General features: G+C 40.8%; 1 protein-coding gene across 1 annotated transcript; it reads right to left on the reverse strand.

The window, feature by feature from the left end:
- Positions 1 to 3,366: 3,366 nt before the first annotated feature.
- Positions 3,367 to 13,493, reverse strand: LOC139386386 (cytochrome P450 2M1-like). The gene is made up of 9 exons (XM_071131943.1): positions 13,144 to 13,493; positions 9,170 to 9,332; positions 8,869 to 9,018; positions 5,274 to 5,434; positions 4,942 to 5,118; positions 4,548 to 4,689; positions 4,167 to 4,351; positions 3,866 to 4,007; positions 3,367 to 3,656 (listed from the first exon to the last, which is right to left on the reverse strand). The coding sequence occupies exons 1-9, from the start codon at positions 13,351 to 13,353 to the stop codon at positions 3,466 to 3,468; spliced, it is 1,521 nt and encodes a 506-aa protein (XP_070988044.1). The 5' UTR covers positions 13,354 to 13,493; the 3' UTR covers positions 3,367 to 3,465.
- Between the last annotated feature and the right edge of the window lie 245 nt (positions 13,494 to 13,738).

Consider the following 13,738-nt stretch of genomic DNA (forward strand, 5'->3'; position numbering starts at 1 on the left):
ACTGCATTATCTACCAAGAGAATTCTCTTCGATCATAATCAGTCGTGTATATACCCCCCCTAGCAGAAACATCGACTGCCCTGAAAGAACTTAATTCGACTCTATGTAAACTGGAAACCACATATCCTGAGGCTGCATTTATCATAGCTGTGGATTTTAACAAGGCTAATCTGAAAACAAGGAACCCCAAATTCTCTCAGCATATCGATTGTGCTACCAGGGCTGGCAAAACCCTAGACCACTCTTATTCTAACTTCCGCGACGCATATAATGCCCTCCCCCGCCCTCCCTTTGGAAAAGCTGACCACGACTCCATTTTGTTGCTTCCAGCCTATAGACCGAAACTAAAACAGGAAGCACCCGCGCTCAGGTCTGTTCAACGCTGGTCCGACCAATCGGATTCCATGCTTCAAGATTGCTTCAATCACGTGGACTGGGAAATGTTCCGCATAACGTCGAACAACAACATTGACGAATACGCTGATTCAGTGAGCGAGTTTATTAGCAAGTGCATCGGTGATGTTGTACCCACAGCGTCTATTAAAACATTCCCCAACCAGAAACCGTGGATGGATGGCAGAGTTCGCACAAAACTGAAAGCGTGAACCACTGCTTTTAATCAGGGCAAGGTGACTAGAAACATCACTGAATACAAACAGTGTTGCTATTCCTTCCGCAAGGCACTCAAACAAGCTAAGCGTGAGTATAGAGACAAAGTGGAGTCGCAATTCAACGGCTCAGACACGAGAGGTATGTGGCAGGGTCTACAGTCAATCACGGACTACAAAAGAAAAACCAGCCTTGTCGCGGACCACGATGCTTTGCTCCCTGACAGACTAAACAACTTTTTGCTCGCTTTGAGGACAATACAGTGCCACTGACACGGCCCGCTAACAAAACCTGCGGGCTCTCCTTCACTGTAGCCAACGTGAGTAAAACATTTAAACGTGTTAACCCTCGCAAGGCTGCAGGCCCAGACGGCATCCCTGGCCGTGTCCTCAGAGCATGTGCAGACCAGCTGGCTTTTCCCACATGCTTAAAGAGGGCCACCATTGTTCCTGTTCCCAAGAAAGCTAAGGTAACTGAGCTAAATGACTACTGCCCCATAGCACTCACTGTCATCATGAAGTGCTTTGAGAGACTAGTCAAGGACCATATCACCTCCACCCTACCTGACACCCTAGACCCACTCCAATTTGCTTACCGCCCCAATTGGTCCACAGACGACGCAATCGCCATCACACTGCACACTGCCCTAACCCATCTGGACAAGAGGAATACCTATGTGAGAATGCTGTTCATCGATTAACAGCTCAGCATTTAACACCATAGTACCCTCCAAACTCGTCATTAAGCTCGAGACCCTGGGTCTCGACCCTGCCCTGTGCAACTGGGTCCTGGACTTCCTGACGGGCCACCCCTAGATGGTGAGGGTACGTAACAACCCTAGGAGGTGAGGGCCCTCGGAGTGTGGGTCAGGAAAATAACCTCACACTCAATGTCAACAAAACAAAGGAGATGATTGTGGACTTCAGGGAACAGCAGAGGGAGCAGCCCCCTATCTACATTGACGGGACAGTAGTGGAGAAGGTGGAAAGTTTTAAGTTCCTCGGGGTACACATCACGGACAAACTGAAATGGTCCACCCACACAGACAGTGTGGTGAAGAAGGCGCAGCAGCGCCTCTTCAACCTCAGGAGGCTGAAGAAATTCGGCTTGTCACCAAAAACACTCACAAACCTTTACAGATGCACAATCGAGAGCATCCTGTCGAGCTGTATCACCTCCTGGTCCGGCAGCTGCTCAGCCCAAAACCGTAAGGCTATCTAGAGGGTAGTGAGGTCTGCACAACGCATCACCGGGTGCAAACTACCTGCCCTCCAGGACACCTACACCACCCAATGTCACAGGGCCAAAAAGATCATCAAGGACAACAACCACCCGAGCAACTGCCTGTTCACCCCGCTATCATCCAGAAGGCGAGGTCAGTACAGGTGAATCAAAGCGCGGACCAAGAGACTGAAAAACAGCTTCTATGTCAAGGCCTTCACTAACATTAAGTGGCTGCTGCCAACATACTGACTCAACTTCAGCCACTAATAATGGAAAAATTGATGTAATCAATTTATCACTAGCCACTTTATATAATGCTTACATACCCTACATTACTCATCTGATATGTATATACTGTACGCTATACCATCTACTGCATCTTGCCATCTTGATGTAATGAAATGTGTCACTAGCCACTTTAAACAATGCCACTTTACATAATGTTTTCATAAACTGTACTCTATACCATCTACTGCATCTTGCCTATGCCGTTTGGGCATCACTCATTCATATATTTTTTATGTAGATGTTTGTATTCATTCCTTTACACTTGTGTGTATAAGGTAGTTGTTGAATTGTAAGGTTATTTTTACTTGTTAGATATTACTGCATGGTCGGAACTAGAAGCACAAGCATTTCGCTACCCTCACATTAACATCTGCTAACCATGTGTATGTGACACAGACATTTTGATTTGATTTGAGGCTGTAATCGTTGCCAAAGGTGCTTCAACAAAGTACTGAGTAAAGGGTATGAATACTTAGGTAATGTGATAAATAGATTTGCAAAAATGTCTAAAAACCTGTTTTCATTTTGTCATTCTGGGGTATTGTGTGTAATCAATTTTAGAATGAGGCTGTTAAGTAAACATTTTCAGAAAAAGTGAAGGGGTTTGAATACTTTCAGAAAGTGTACACGACCCAAGACACTATTTTCATGAGTAAATTGATACATTTTTCTGGTAACCACTAACATTCCAGTAACAGCGTTCTCCTTCTGTGAAACAGATATTATATGTGTACATGGATATGGCTATACTTATGTGTCTACACTTAAGGCCAAAACAACAGTTGTATGTGAGCAGGTAATCGGAACACGAAGCTTGCTTATTAATGACAGGTTAAAAAAACTATAAAACATTCATTTCAATGTACAACAATTCAGATTTTGATCAATAAAAAAAACAATCACAATATTATACTGTATTTCTATCTTTGAATCTCAAATCAAGATATTGTTTGAATCTGGCTGAAGTACTATTTATTAGTTGAAGCAAAAATGACAACCAAATGTTGTGTTACAATACATCAGCAGAATAACAAAGTGACCCCCACAGTATACATAGTGTACAGTACCTCTTAAGTACTTTGCCAGTATAGATGTACAGTCCTAACCACGTAACAACCTACAAAACAAGACCAAATTCAGTTGCTTACAGTTGCTTATTAGCATTAAAATATCAACCCATACTTTAGAGATCCTACCTGAGGATGATAACAAGAGGCATACAACTCACTAACGCTTATATAGTTGTCTAAAGAAAAAAGGAGGTAAATGTAAGGCTTTGGTTACTGTAAATTGACAAGCAGCTGCCTGTGAAGCTGAGCCTGTGACCTCTCCACAGTAAAGTGGTCACTTCTCAGTCCTGAGTTTGATGTAGCAATCATAGGAATGCGGCACGCGGCCAAAGCTGGAGCACAATGGCTCGATGTTGATCTCCTCTGGAGGTTTGGTGCCGGTGAAAGTGAAGCACTGCAGGAGGGAGGTAAAGAAGAGAAAGAGCTCCACTCTGGCCAGAGCCTCCCCAGGACACGCCCTCTTCCCTGTTTTTTTTTGTGGATAGGATAGAGAGGTACAGGAAAGTTATTAGGAGAGTGTGCTGAAAAGCAGCGGGTCAGATTCAAACCAAACCCATGCTGGCAGCGGAACATAGTACCTCCAGAGAGGCAGCAGCTTACTGTCGACTGCAAGAGCACCCCAGGCCACTAGGTTTCTTGATTTTAACTCACATAATTCACAAACATGATCTTACCCACTCCAAAAGCAAAGAATCCATCATTTTTCTTAAAGACTCCATTTTCATCCAGGAAGTTCTCTGGGTCAAACTCATCTGGGTTTTTAAAAAGTTTGGGATCAACAAGCACAGAGGACAGCAGAGGCAGGACCATGGTACCCTGAAAGAATGACAAAATAACACCCATCACTTTCTATGAAAACTGCATGTTGATCCGTAAAATGTAAATCATCTTTTTTAAACAACAGTTCCACCACGTCAAACAAGATACCGTGAGATTGAACATTCAGTGTTTGTACAGTTACACAATTGTGGTCACCTCTGGAATGTGGTAGTTGTAGAACTCTGTATCTCTCATCACTTTGTGGGGTACAGAGGTGGGACTGAGGTCCATGTATCGCTGGACTTCGTGAATGACAGCATCCGTGTAGGGCATTTTAACTCTGTCGTCAACCGTGGGCACTCTTGAGCCAATCACCTCGTTTATCTCCTTCTGAACACTCTCTTAGGAAGATTTAAGTCACACTTTACATTTCACTGATACCATGATTTTGTTGTTGGAGTTATTACATGTCACGACATCGTAATAACACATTTGAAACAATTCATAGTCCAGAATGATACTTTTTTGTATTACAATGTTATCTAATAGGTCTAGGAGACTTGGACACAATCGATAAAGACTTGGGTAGTAGGGTACCTTGAATGTGAGGGTACTTTATCATCATCAGAAATGATTGTCTTAGGGTGGATGATGTGGTTTCTGTTCCAGCAGCAAACAGGCTCCATGCAGTCATCACCATATTATCATTGTTGAACTCAGTGTTGGGATCATCTTTCTCCTAAGAGAAGAGAATAAGTCACCATCAGTTATGTAAGTAAACAGCGACATCTGGTGGCTGCCATCTCCACATACTTATTGCCTCTAAATACGTTCGAAAACCAGACATTGGCCTCTCACTTGTCTATTCACTCATGATAGCCAAACTCACATAAGTGGACATGGATGGAATCTTAATTCCAGCCACATTCCATATTTTCATAATGTGTAAGAGGTTCAACCTCCAATGTGAGGATCATGCTGTGTTTTCTACCTCCAACATTTTAACCAGGAAGGCCTCGATGAAGTCCTGAGGTTCAGAGATGTTAAGGGTTTTAAGACGGATTTCTGCTTGCTCTTGTATGTAATCTTTGGCCTTGTTTACGATAGCAAACATCTCATGGTGTTTGCCTGGAAAGCACCAAACGATTCTAGGGAACATGTTGTACATCTGAAAGAAAGGGGAGGGGGTTTTGTTAGTGAAAACAATGGCTTGGTCAGCCCAAGACCATTTTGTGCAATTACTGTGATAGACCTTCAGTTTAGCAGGGCGTTGAGAGCAATGGAAGATTCTATGAAAAGAGATGAGCTGAAAAGTTACTGTACCGCTCCAATAGGGCTGCTGAGTACATGGAAGTAGGCATCAACAGCCTTTTGGATGAGCTGAAACATTGGGTCGTCATTTTCAAACCTGTGCCCAAAGACTATGGAGCAGATCACATTGCCAACACAATTGCAAAGCAATTCTTTGGGATTGACAACTGAATCTAGATTAGAGAAGGAAGGCAAGAACACACAGATACTTTTAAAATACCTGATTGGTTATCCATATATAATATTGTGAAGGTGAAACTTTTAGAAATATCTGTGAGAAGCAACAACTACGTTTGAATTAAACACTCGATTTTCCATGTATTTGAACGTAAAATGGTACCTTTCCAATGACATGTTTAGTGTTAAAACCTTGCTGAAGATAATATACTGAGAATAATGTATACAGTTACTTGGATTACAGAATAATGTATCTCAGTTACACCGATTACAAAACAAACGTTACCCCTAGGGTCCTGGAGGGACAGACAGGCCCTGGCAAAGTGCTCTGTCTGGTTTTGTAGTGCGGAGGTTTAACCAATGGTGGACTTACTATTAGGCTCACATCATCAAGGGGCCTCGCTCGTGAGCTGGGCATAATATTTTTGTTGTTTTAAATAAATAATTTCAAAGCTTGATGCCCCCCCCCCATGCACCACTCGAGGCCCCCCCAACCCGCTGTTGTGTACTGCTCAGCTCGTCGCTCTCATTCTGTCTTGCATCATCAGGTTGGTTCAGAAGCAGAAAACTCTGCAGGAAGCTTTAAGGTTGCAAGGGAAATTGGGAGGGAGTGCCCACCACTGTGCCCAGGTTAATGAGGCCACATTGTTGGGGGGGAAAAAGGCTTTGAAAAAAGTAAATTAATCCATCCAATAATAATTCATAGTACACAAATAACTTATTTCCATACATATATTTCATATCAATAGTAGAAACTTTTATAATTTATTTTTCCTCTATTTAACTAGGCAAGTCAGTTAAGAACAAATTCTTATTTTCAATGGCGGCCTAGGAACAGTGGGTTAACTGCCTGTTCAGGGGCAGAACGACGTATTTGTACCTTGTCAGCTCGGGGATTTGAATTTGCAACCTTTTTGTTACTAGTCCAACACTCTACCCACTAGGCTGCCCTGCCGCCCCATTAATCACCCACGGACAGGTTCATAATAATGGACCATTCCACCCTTACAGAGTTCCCACAATATTATTGCAAAAGTAACTTATTGAAATTAAGCTGCAGCAAAATGAGGCACTTTCTGAGCAGGGCAGAGAAAAGAAAGTTCATTTCTTGTTAAAATGAAATCTTACATTTATTTGGTAAAAAGGACAGGTGCTGCTGACAATGCCATTGTGGTGGAGTCTGAGGACATGTATGTATAGCCCATGTATCTGATGCTGTCTGGACAAAAAAGTATGGCATGTCATACCATTCAGACCCCTTGACTTTTTCCACGTTATGTTACAGCCTTATTCTAAAATTGATTCAATATTTTTCCCCCTCATCCATCGACACACAATAGCCCATAATGACAAAGCAAAAACAGGTTTATAAATTTTAGCAAATTTATAAAAATAAAAACCGGAAATATATAATTTACATACACTACTGTTCAAAAGTCTGAGGTCACTTAGAAATGTCCTTGTTTTTGAAAGAAAAGCAAAAAAATGTGTCCATTAAAATAACATAAAATCGTTCAGAAATACAATGTAGACATTGTTAAGTTGTAAATGACTATTGTAGCTGGAAACGGCAGATTTTTTATGGAATATCTACATAGGCCTACAGCGGCCCATTATCAGCGACCATCAGTCCTGTGTTCCAATGACAATCTTGAATTAGCTAACACAACATATCATTTTAAAAGGCTAATTGATCATTAGAAATGTCACACCCTGACCATAGAGAGCCCTTGGTTCTCTATGGTATAGTAGGTCAGGGCGTCACTAGGGGTTGTTCTAGGTTCTATGTTGGTGCTCTTGGTATGGTTCCCAATTAGAGGCAGCTGAGGTTCGTTGTCTCTAATTGGGGATCATACTTAACGGTTCCCTGTTTCCACCTGCTGTGTGGGATACTGTTTTGAGTTAGTGCATGTAGCACCGCTGATGTCACGGTTCGTTGTTTGTTTGTTTTTGTTCGGAAGTTTCGTTTAAATAAATATGTGGAACTTTAATCACGCTGCGCCTTGGTCAGTCTCTCCACACAACCGTGACAAGAAAACCCTTTTGCAAATATGTTAGCACAGCTGAAAACTGTTGTTCTCATTAAAGAAGCAATAAAACTGGCCATCTTTATAATAGTTGAGTATCTGGAGCATCAGCATTTGTGGGTTCGATTACAGGCTCAAAATGGCCAGAAACATAGCACTTTCTTCTGAAACTTGTCAGTCTATTCTTGTTCTGAGAAATTTAGGCTATTCCATGCGAGAAATTGCCAAGAAACTGAAGATCTCGTACAACGCTGTGTACTACTCCCATCACGGAAAGGAGTGGGAGGACCCGGTGCACAACTGTGCAAGAGTACAAGTACATTAGAGTGTCTAGTATGAGAAACGGATGCCTCACAAGTCCAAAACGGGCAGCTTCATTAAATAGTACCCACAAAACACCAGTCTCAACGTCAACAGTGAAGAGGCGTCTCGGATGCTGGCCTTCTTGGAAGAATCTTGGTGGTTCCAAACTTCTTCCATTAAAACATTTGAGGCCACTGTGTTCTTGGTAAACTTCAATGCTGCAGAAATTATTTGGTACCCTTCCCCAGATCTGTGCCTCGACACAATCCTGTCTCGGCGCTCTACGGACAATTCCTTCGGCCTCATGGCTTGGTTTTTGCTCTGACATGCACTGTCAACTGTGGGACCTTATATAGACAGGTGCGTGCCTTTCCAAATCATGTCCAATCAATTGAATTTACCACAGGAGGACTCCAATCAAGTTGTAGAAACATCAAGGATGATCAATGGAAACAGGATGCACCAGAGCTCAATTTTGGGTCTCATAGCAAAGGGTCTGACTTATGTAAATAAGGTGTCTTTTATTTTTATACATTTGCAACATTTTCTAAAAACCTGTTTTTGCTTTGTCATTATGAGGTATTGCGTGTAGACTGATGAGGGAAAAAAGTATTTCATCAATTTTAGAATAGGGCTGTAACGTAACAAAATGTGGAAAGTCAAGGGGTCTGAATGGTTTCCGTGAGACAGAGGGGCGTTGTTTCGCTCGAATGCTTTCTCCGATGAGATAAATTCACAAGTGGCTGAAACTAAGGAAAGTAAAGTAATGTGAAGAAATTATGGGTTAATAAATGAATAACGGGCAAACACTTGTATTGATTGTTTCATTCTGTGTTATAACAACATTCAACCCACAAAATGCATACTGCACTTCATGTTTAAAAAAATATTTAAACCGTGATTTCTAATCAAAAAAGGTACATGTTTACAGGTAAATTACATGTCTATACTATAAAAACCCTGTACACCCCATGGGTTTTACTGTTACTATATTCTGCAATAAACCATTTATCTTCAGTTTCTCACATTCCAACAACCTGAGTAATATTGCCCATAAAGTTATTATAAAATGTATTTCAAAGGCAAGAAAAACAACCTACCTCCATATTCACCGAAGGCTTTCACCAGCATCTTAGCCTCTTCTTGGACACGTTCTTCGATGCTCCTGCGCCCCATCCCAAAGGTTTTAAGGGTCATCAGCGAGAACCTGCGAAGATCTTTTGATCTCTTCCCACTGCTCACCAACACCCCTACAGTAAACAGTATGACAGAAGCACAAAGAGGAAGAATTAGAAAAGCATAACATAAACCTAATGTAACGTAATTTCCACAAAGACTGACTTTGGCAAGGACAATGACACCCACCCACTCCCATTAAAAAAATGTATATAAATCACCCACCATATCCTTTAGAGACTGTCATGATGACGGGGTAGTTGGCTCTGCCGCTGAACTCTTCTCCTTGTGTGACAAAAGCATCCTTGATAGCCTGATAGCCAGAGATCACCACTACAGGTTTGGAGCCCAGCCATACAGTAAACACTGAGCCATACTTCTTACTGAGCTGAGGAGAGAAGAACCACAGGATTATAGTTAGGGAACCAGGACAGTGATGTCTCAGATCCCAGGTTTATATGGAGCACAGCTGACAGTCCTGGGATGTATGACATGGAAGTGAAATGATTGTGGCCTTGCTATTCCTTTGGATAAGTGATGGAGAGACACAAGAGAGCAAGAAATGCAGTGGCAAATTGATAGAGTACATTATACTCACTTAGATATCGAAAATGTGTCAAAATAAGTGTATTTATAGCATGTCATTTTATGTTCCCAACAGTGGCGGTGTGTGGGTAAAATCACTGAGGAAGTCGAGCCCCCCCCCAATCCATATTACAACCTGTGTTGTGATAATTGAATTGTTTGTTCCATAACCTTTCAATTCATATGCCTTGCGATATATAGGCCTAAAGGCAGAGCCAATAAGAAGACCATGTCACGCCCTGACCTTAGTTATCGTTGTTGTCTTTATTATTTTGGTTAGGCCAGGGTGTGACAAGAAGTGTTTTGTTGTGTTTTTGTCCTGTCTAGGGTTTTATTATGTTTATGGGGTTGTTAACTAGTCTAGGTGTTTTGTATGTCTACAGTTGCCTAGATTGGTTCTCAATTAGAGGCAGCTGTTTATCGTTCTCTCTGATTGGGAACCATATTTAGGCAGCCATATTCCTTGGGTAATTTGTGGGTGATTGTCTATGTATTAGTTGCCTGTACTTATTCTATATAGCTGTCACGGTCGTTTTGTAAGTTTGTTGAAGTGTTCTTTGTTTCATTAAAATAGAAGATGTATTCACATCACGCTGTGCCTTGGTCTCATCCATACAACGAGCGTGACAGACCATTCAACCACACCTGAAAGTGAGGACTTGGTGGACTGTATATTCTGTAGGTTAGGTTTACTTTGTGTTCGCTCCCTTGTGTTGGTTGTAACATCCACAGTTATTTAGATTGCTTATGTTCATAAGAACTGAGGTCGGGGCGTTTGTATACTTTAGTTTAACTTCATTCAGAAGTATGCTGGTATTACACAGTTCACATGGCATATCACTCCCGCTGTCTGGCTACTGTAAAACATGCAACTGGAATCCTACAGTACCAATACACAGACTGAATTATGGTTTAATGATCACTACATTACACTGGTAAAGGCACAGATGACAGACAGGATTCCAGCTGAGGTGGTTTAATAACGGTTAAGATGCACAGAACAGCACCGCACCGCACAGTGTATGTAGTATGGATGGGATAAGGCACTTAGTGGTCTGGCAACTTGCTTCAACCAAAGTGTGTGTGTGTGTGTGTGCGTGGTCTGCAAGTAAAGAGATAAATAAAGATACAATAGTAAATGACAGAATACAGTCTCCAAATCACATCTCTTATAAACAATATGCATGATTTAACCCTGCACTAATATAAATAACATGAGAATATCTACTTCTGCTAAACTTCCCAGTAAAGCAATGAAAACAAGCAAGCATTCAGAAAAGTGTTCAAAATAGCCCACGTTAACATATGTAGCTTAAGAAACAAAGTTAATGAAATTAATAACTTGCTAGTAACAGATGACATTCCTATTTTGACTATCTCTGAAACCTACTTGGATAATACCTTTGATACAGTGGTAGCAATACACGGTTATAACATTTACAGAAAAGACAGAAATGCGAGTGGTGGAGGTGTTGCTGATTATATTCAGAACCACATTCCTGTAAAGATTAGAGGATCTCATGTTAAATACTGTTGAAGTAATATGGCTACAGGTTCATCTGCCTCACCTAAAGCCCATCCTTGTGAGAAGCTGCTATAGACCACCAAGTGCTAACAGTCAGTATCTGGATAACATTTATGAAATGCATGTGATATGAACAGAGGTATATTTTCTGGGTGATTTAAATATTGACTGGCTTTCATCGAGCTGCGCACTAGTTCAGGTTGTCAGTCAACCTACCAGGGTAGTTACAAACAGCACAGGAATGAAATCAACATGTATTGATCAAATCATGACTAACGCTGCAGAAATAGGCTTGAAAGCAGTATCTAGGTCCATTGGATGTAGTGATCACAATATTGTAGCCATATCTAGGAAGATCAACGTTCCAAAGGCTGGGCCTAATATAGTGTATAAGAAGTCACATAAAAAGTTGTAGTGATTCCTATGTTGATGTAAAGAATATGTGTTGGTCTGTGGTGTGTAATGAGGAGCAAACAGAAGCCTCACTTGACCAAAAATCTCAAATTTCGACTCATCAACTCTAATGAACTTATCCTCCGCAGCAGAGGTAACTCTGGGTCTTCCTTTCCAGTGGCTGTCCTCATGAGAGACAGATTCATCAGAGCGCTTGATGGTTTTTGCGACTGCACTTGAAGAAACTTTCAAAGTTTTTCGGAATGACTGACCTTCGTCTCATAAAGTAATGATGGACTGTCATTTCTCTTGCTTATTTGAGCTGCTCTTGCCATAATATGGATTTTTACCAAATAGGGCTATATTCTGTGTACCACCCCTACCTTGTCACAACTGATTGGCTCAAACACATTAATTAAGAAGGAAAGAAATTCCACAAATTCACTTTAAACAAGGCACACCTTTTAACTGAAATAGCCTAGTGGTTGGAGCGTTGGACTAGTAACTGGAAGGTTGCAAGTTCAAACCCCCGAGCTGACAATGTACAAATACGTCGTTCTGCCCCTGAACAGGCAGTTAACACACTGTTCCTAGGCTGTCATTGAAAATAAGAATTTGTTCTTAACTGACTTGCCTGGTTAAATTTAAAAAAATATTATACAAAAAGTCCAAATTTGGTAAGGTGTGACGTTAATTGTTAGTATGTACTTCATTTTCATCACTGCATTTTACAGTAGTAGCAGTAAATGCACAAAGGCTGTGGGTTTGAGCATGCAAACCAACAAATGCACAAACAAGCAAATACAGTACCAGTCAAAAGTGAACCCTTGAATGAGTAGGTGTCTTTCTTTCTTTTTAATTATTTTCTACATAGTAGAATAATAGTGAAGACCTCAAAACTATGAAATAACACATATGGAATCATGTAGTAACTAAAAAAGTGTTAAATCAAAATATATTTCAGATTTTTCAAAGTAACCACCATTTGCCTTGATGACAGCTTTGCACACTCTTGGCATTCTCTTGACCAGCTTTATGACATAGTCACCTGGAATGCATTTCAATTAACAGGTATGCCTTCTTAAAAGATAAAAAGGAAAGAAAATCTAGAAATGAATTCGTTTGAGCCAATCAGTTGTATTGTGAAAAGGTAGGTGTGGTATACAGAAGATAACCCTATTTGGTAAAAGACCTAGTCCATATTATGGCAAGATCAACTCAAATAATCAAAGATAAACGACAGTCCATCATTACTTCTAAGACATGAAGGTCAGTCAAAACGGAAAATGTCCTTGTCACAACACAACTGATTGGCTCAAAGAAGAAGGAAAGAAATTCCACAAATTAATTTATGTAATCGATATATATACACACACTTTTTCAGTTCTCAAATACATGCATGTAGTATACTTTGAATGAATATTGAACCCAGAGGGGCAATTCAATAAAAATGTACAGGAGGCTGGTAACTAAGCAGTCACATGAAAATACTGAACTGTTTTGTTGCTACAGTAACCAACACAGAAAATAATGTAAAACAATAATAATCTAGCCTACATTTAGCTTGTTTTAATGCAAATAATACATTTTTGCCAAGTTCTGTGGAAAAGTAATTAAATGGATATCCCATTCTACACCTGATTCTGCATCTTTGACCTAACCTTGCCCACTGATCTAGCTCAAGTATTTGACTGACCTCCATGTAGAGCTTGTATGGCGCTTTCACATCCATTCGTAACAAGTTACCAAGCAGAGGAATCGGTGCAGGACCAGGAGGCAAACGTGAGTTGCTTTGTTTGCCTCGATTCATCCACAATAAAATAATAACGACAAATCCGATTATAATAGACACAAAGTTCGTCTGCAAAATATGAAGTACATCCATCTTCAGTAGAGTCGAGGACATTGATCACCTACAGAGTTAACAGAAAATCTGATATCGGAAAGCTTTATTCTGTACAGGGTCAGAGCCTTCTACTGCAAAAAGTGGATAGAAGTTGAAGTTGTGCAATAGTTTGCACAGTTGTGAGTTTCATCAGTGATGATCCTTTATATCGACAAGAAAGCCAAGTGACTGCGCAAATATTGTGCAGTGTTGCCAACTCCTCAGTAAGGAAAGTAGCTATTGGCTGTCCTAAAAGTCTCTAGTCAAGTCTCTAAATTACGTCATTACCCAATTTGCATAATTGCCCATGTGCATGTAATTGTGATGCTGTCGGGGAGAGGAATAACATCGTGGGAGAGACTGAGTCAAAAACACCCTGAATATGTTTAGAACTACAAATGCACTT

The sequence above is a fragment of the Oncorhynchus clarkii genome, chromosome 27 (assembly GCF_045791955.1).
Source record: "Oncorhynchus clarkii lewisi isolate Uvic-CL-2024 chromosome 27, UVic_Ocla_1.0, whole genome shotgun sequence".
Taxonomy (NCBI): Eukaryota; Metazoa; Chordata; class Actinopteri; order Salmoniformes; family Salmonidae; genus Oncorhynchus; species Oncorhynchus clarkii.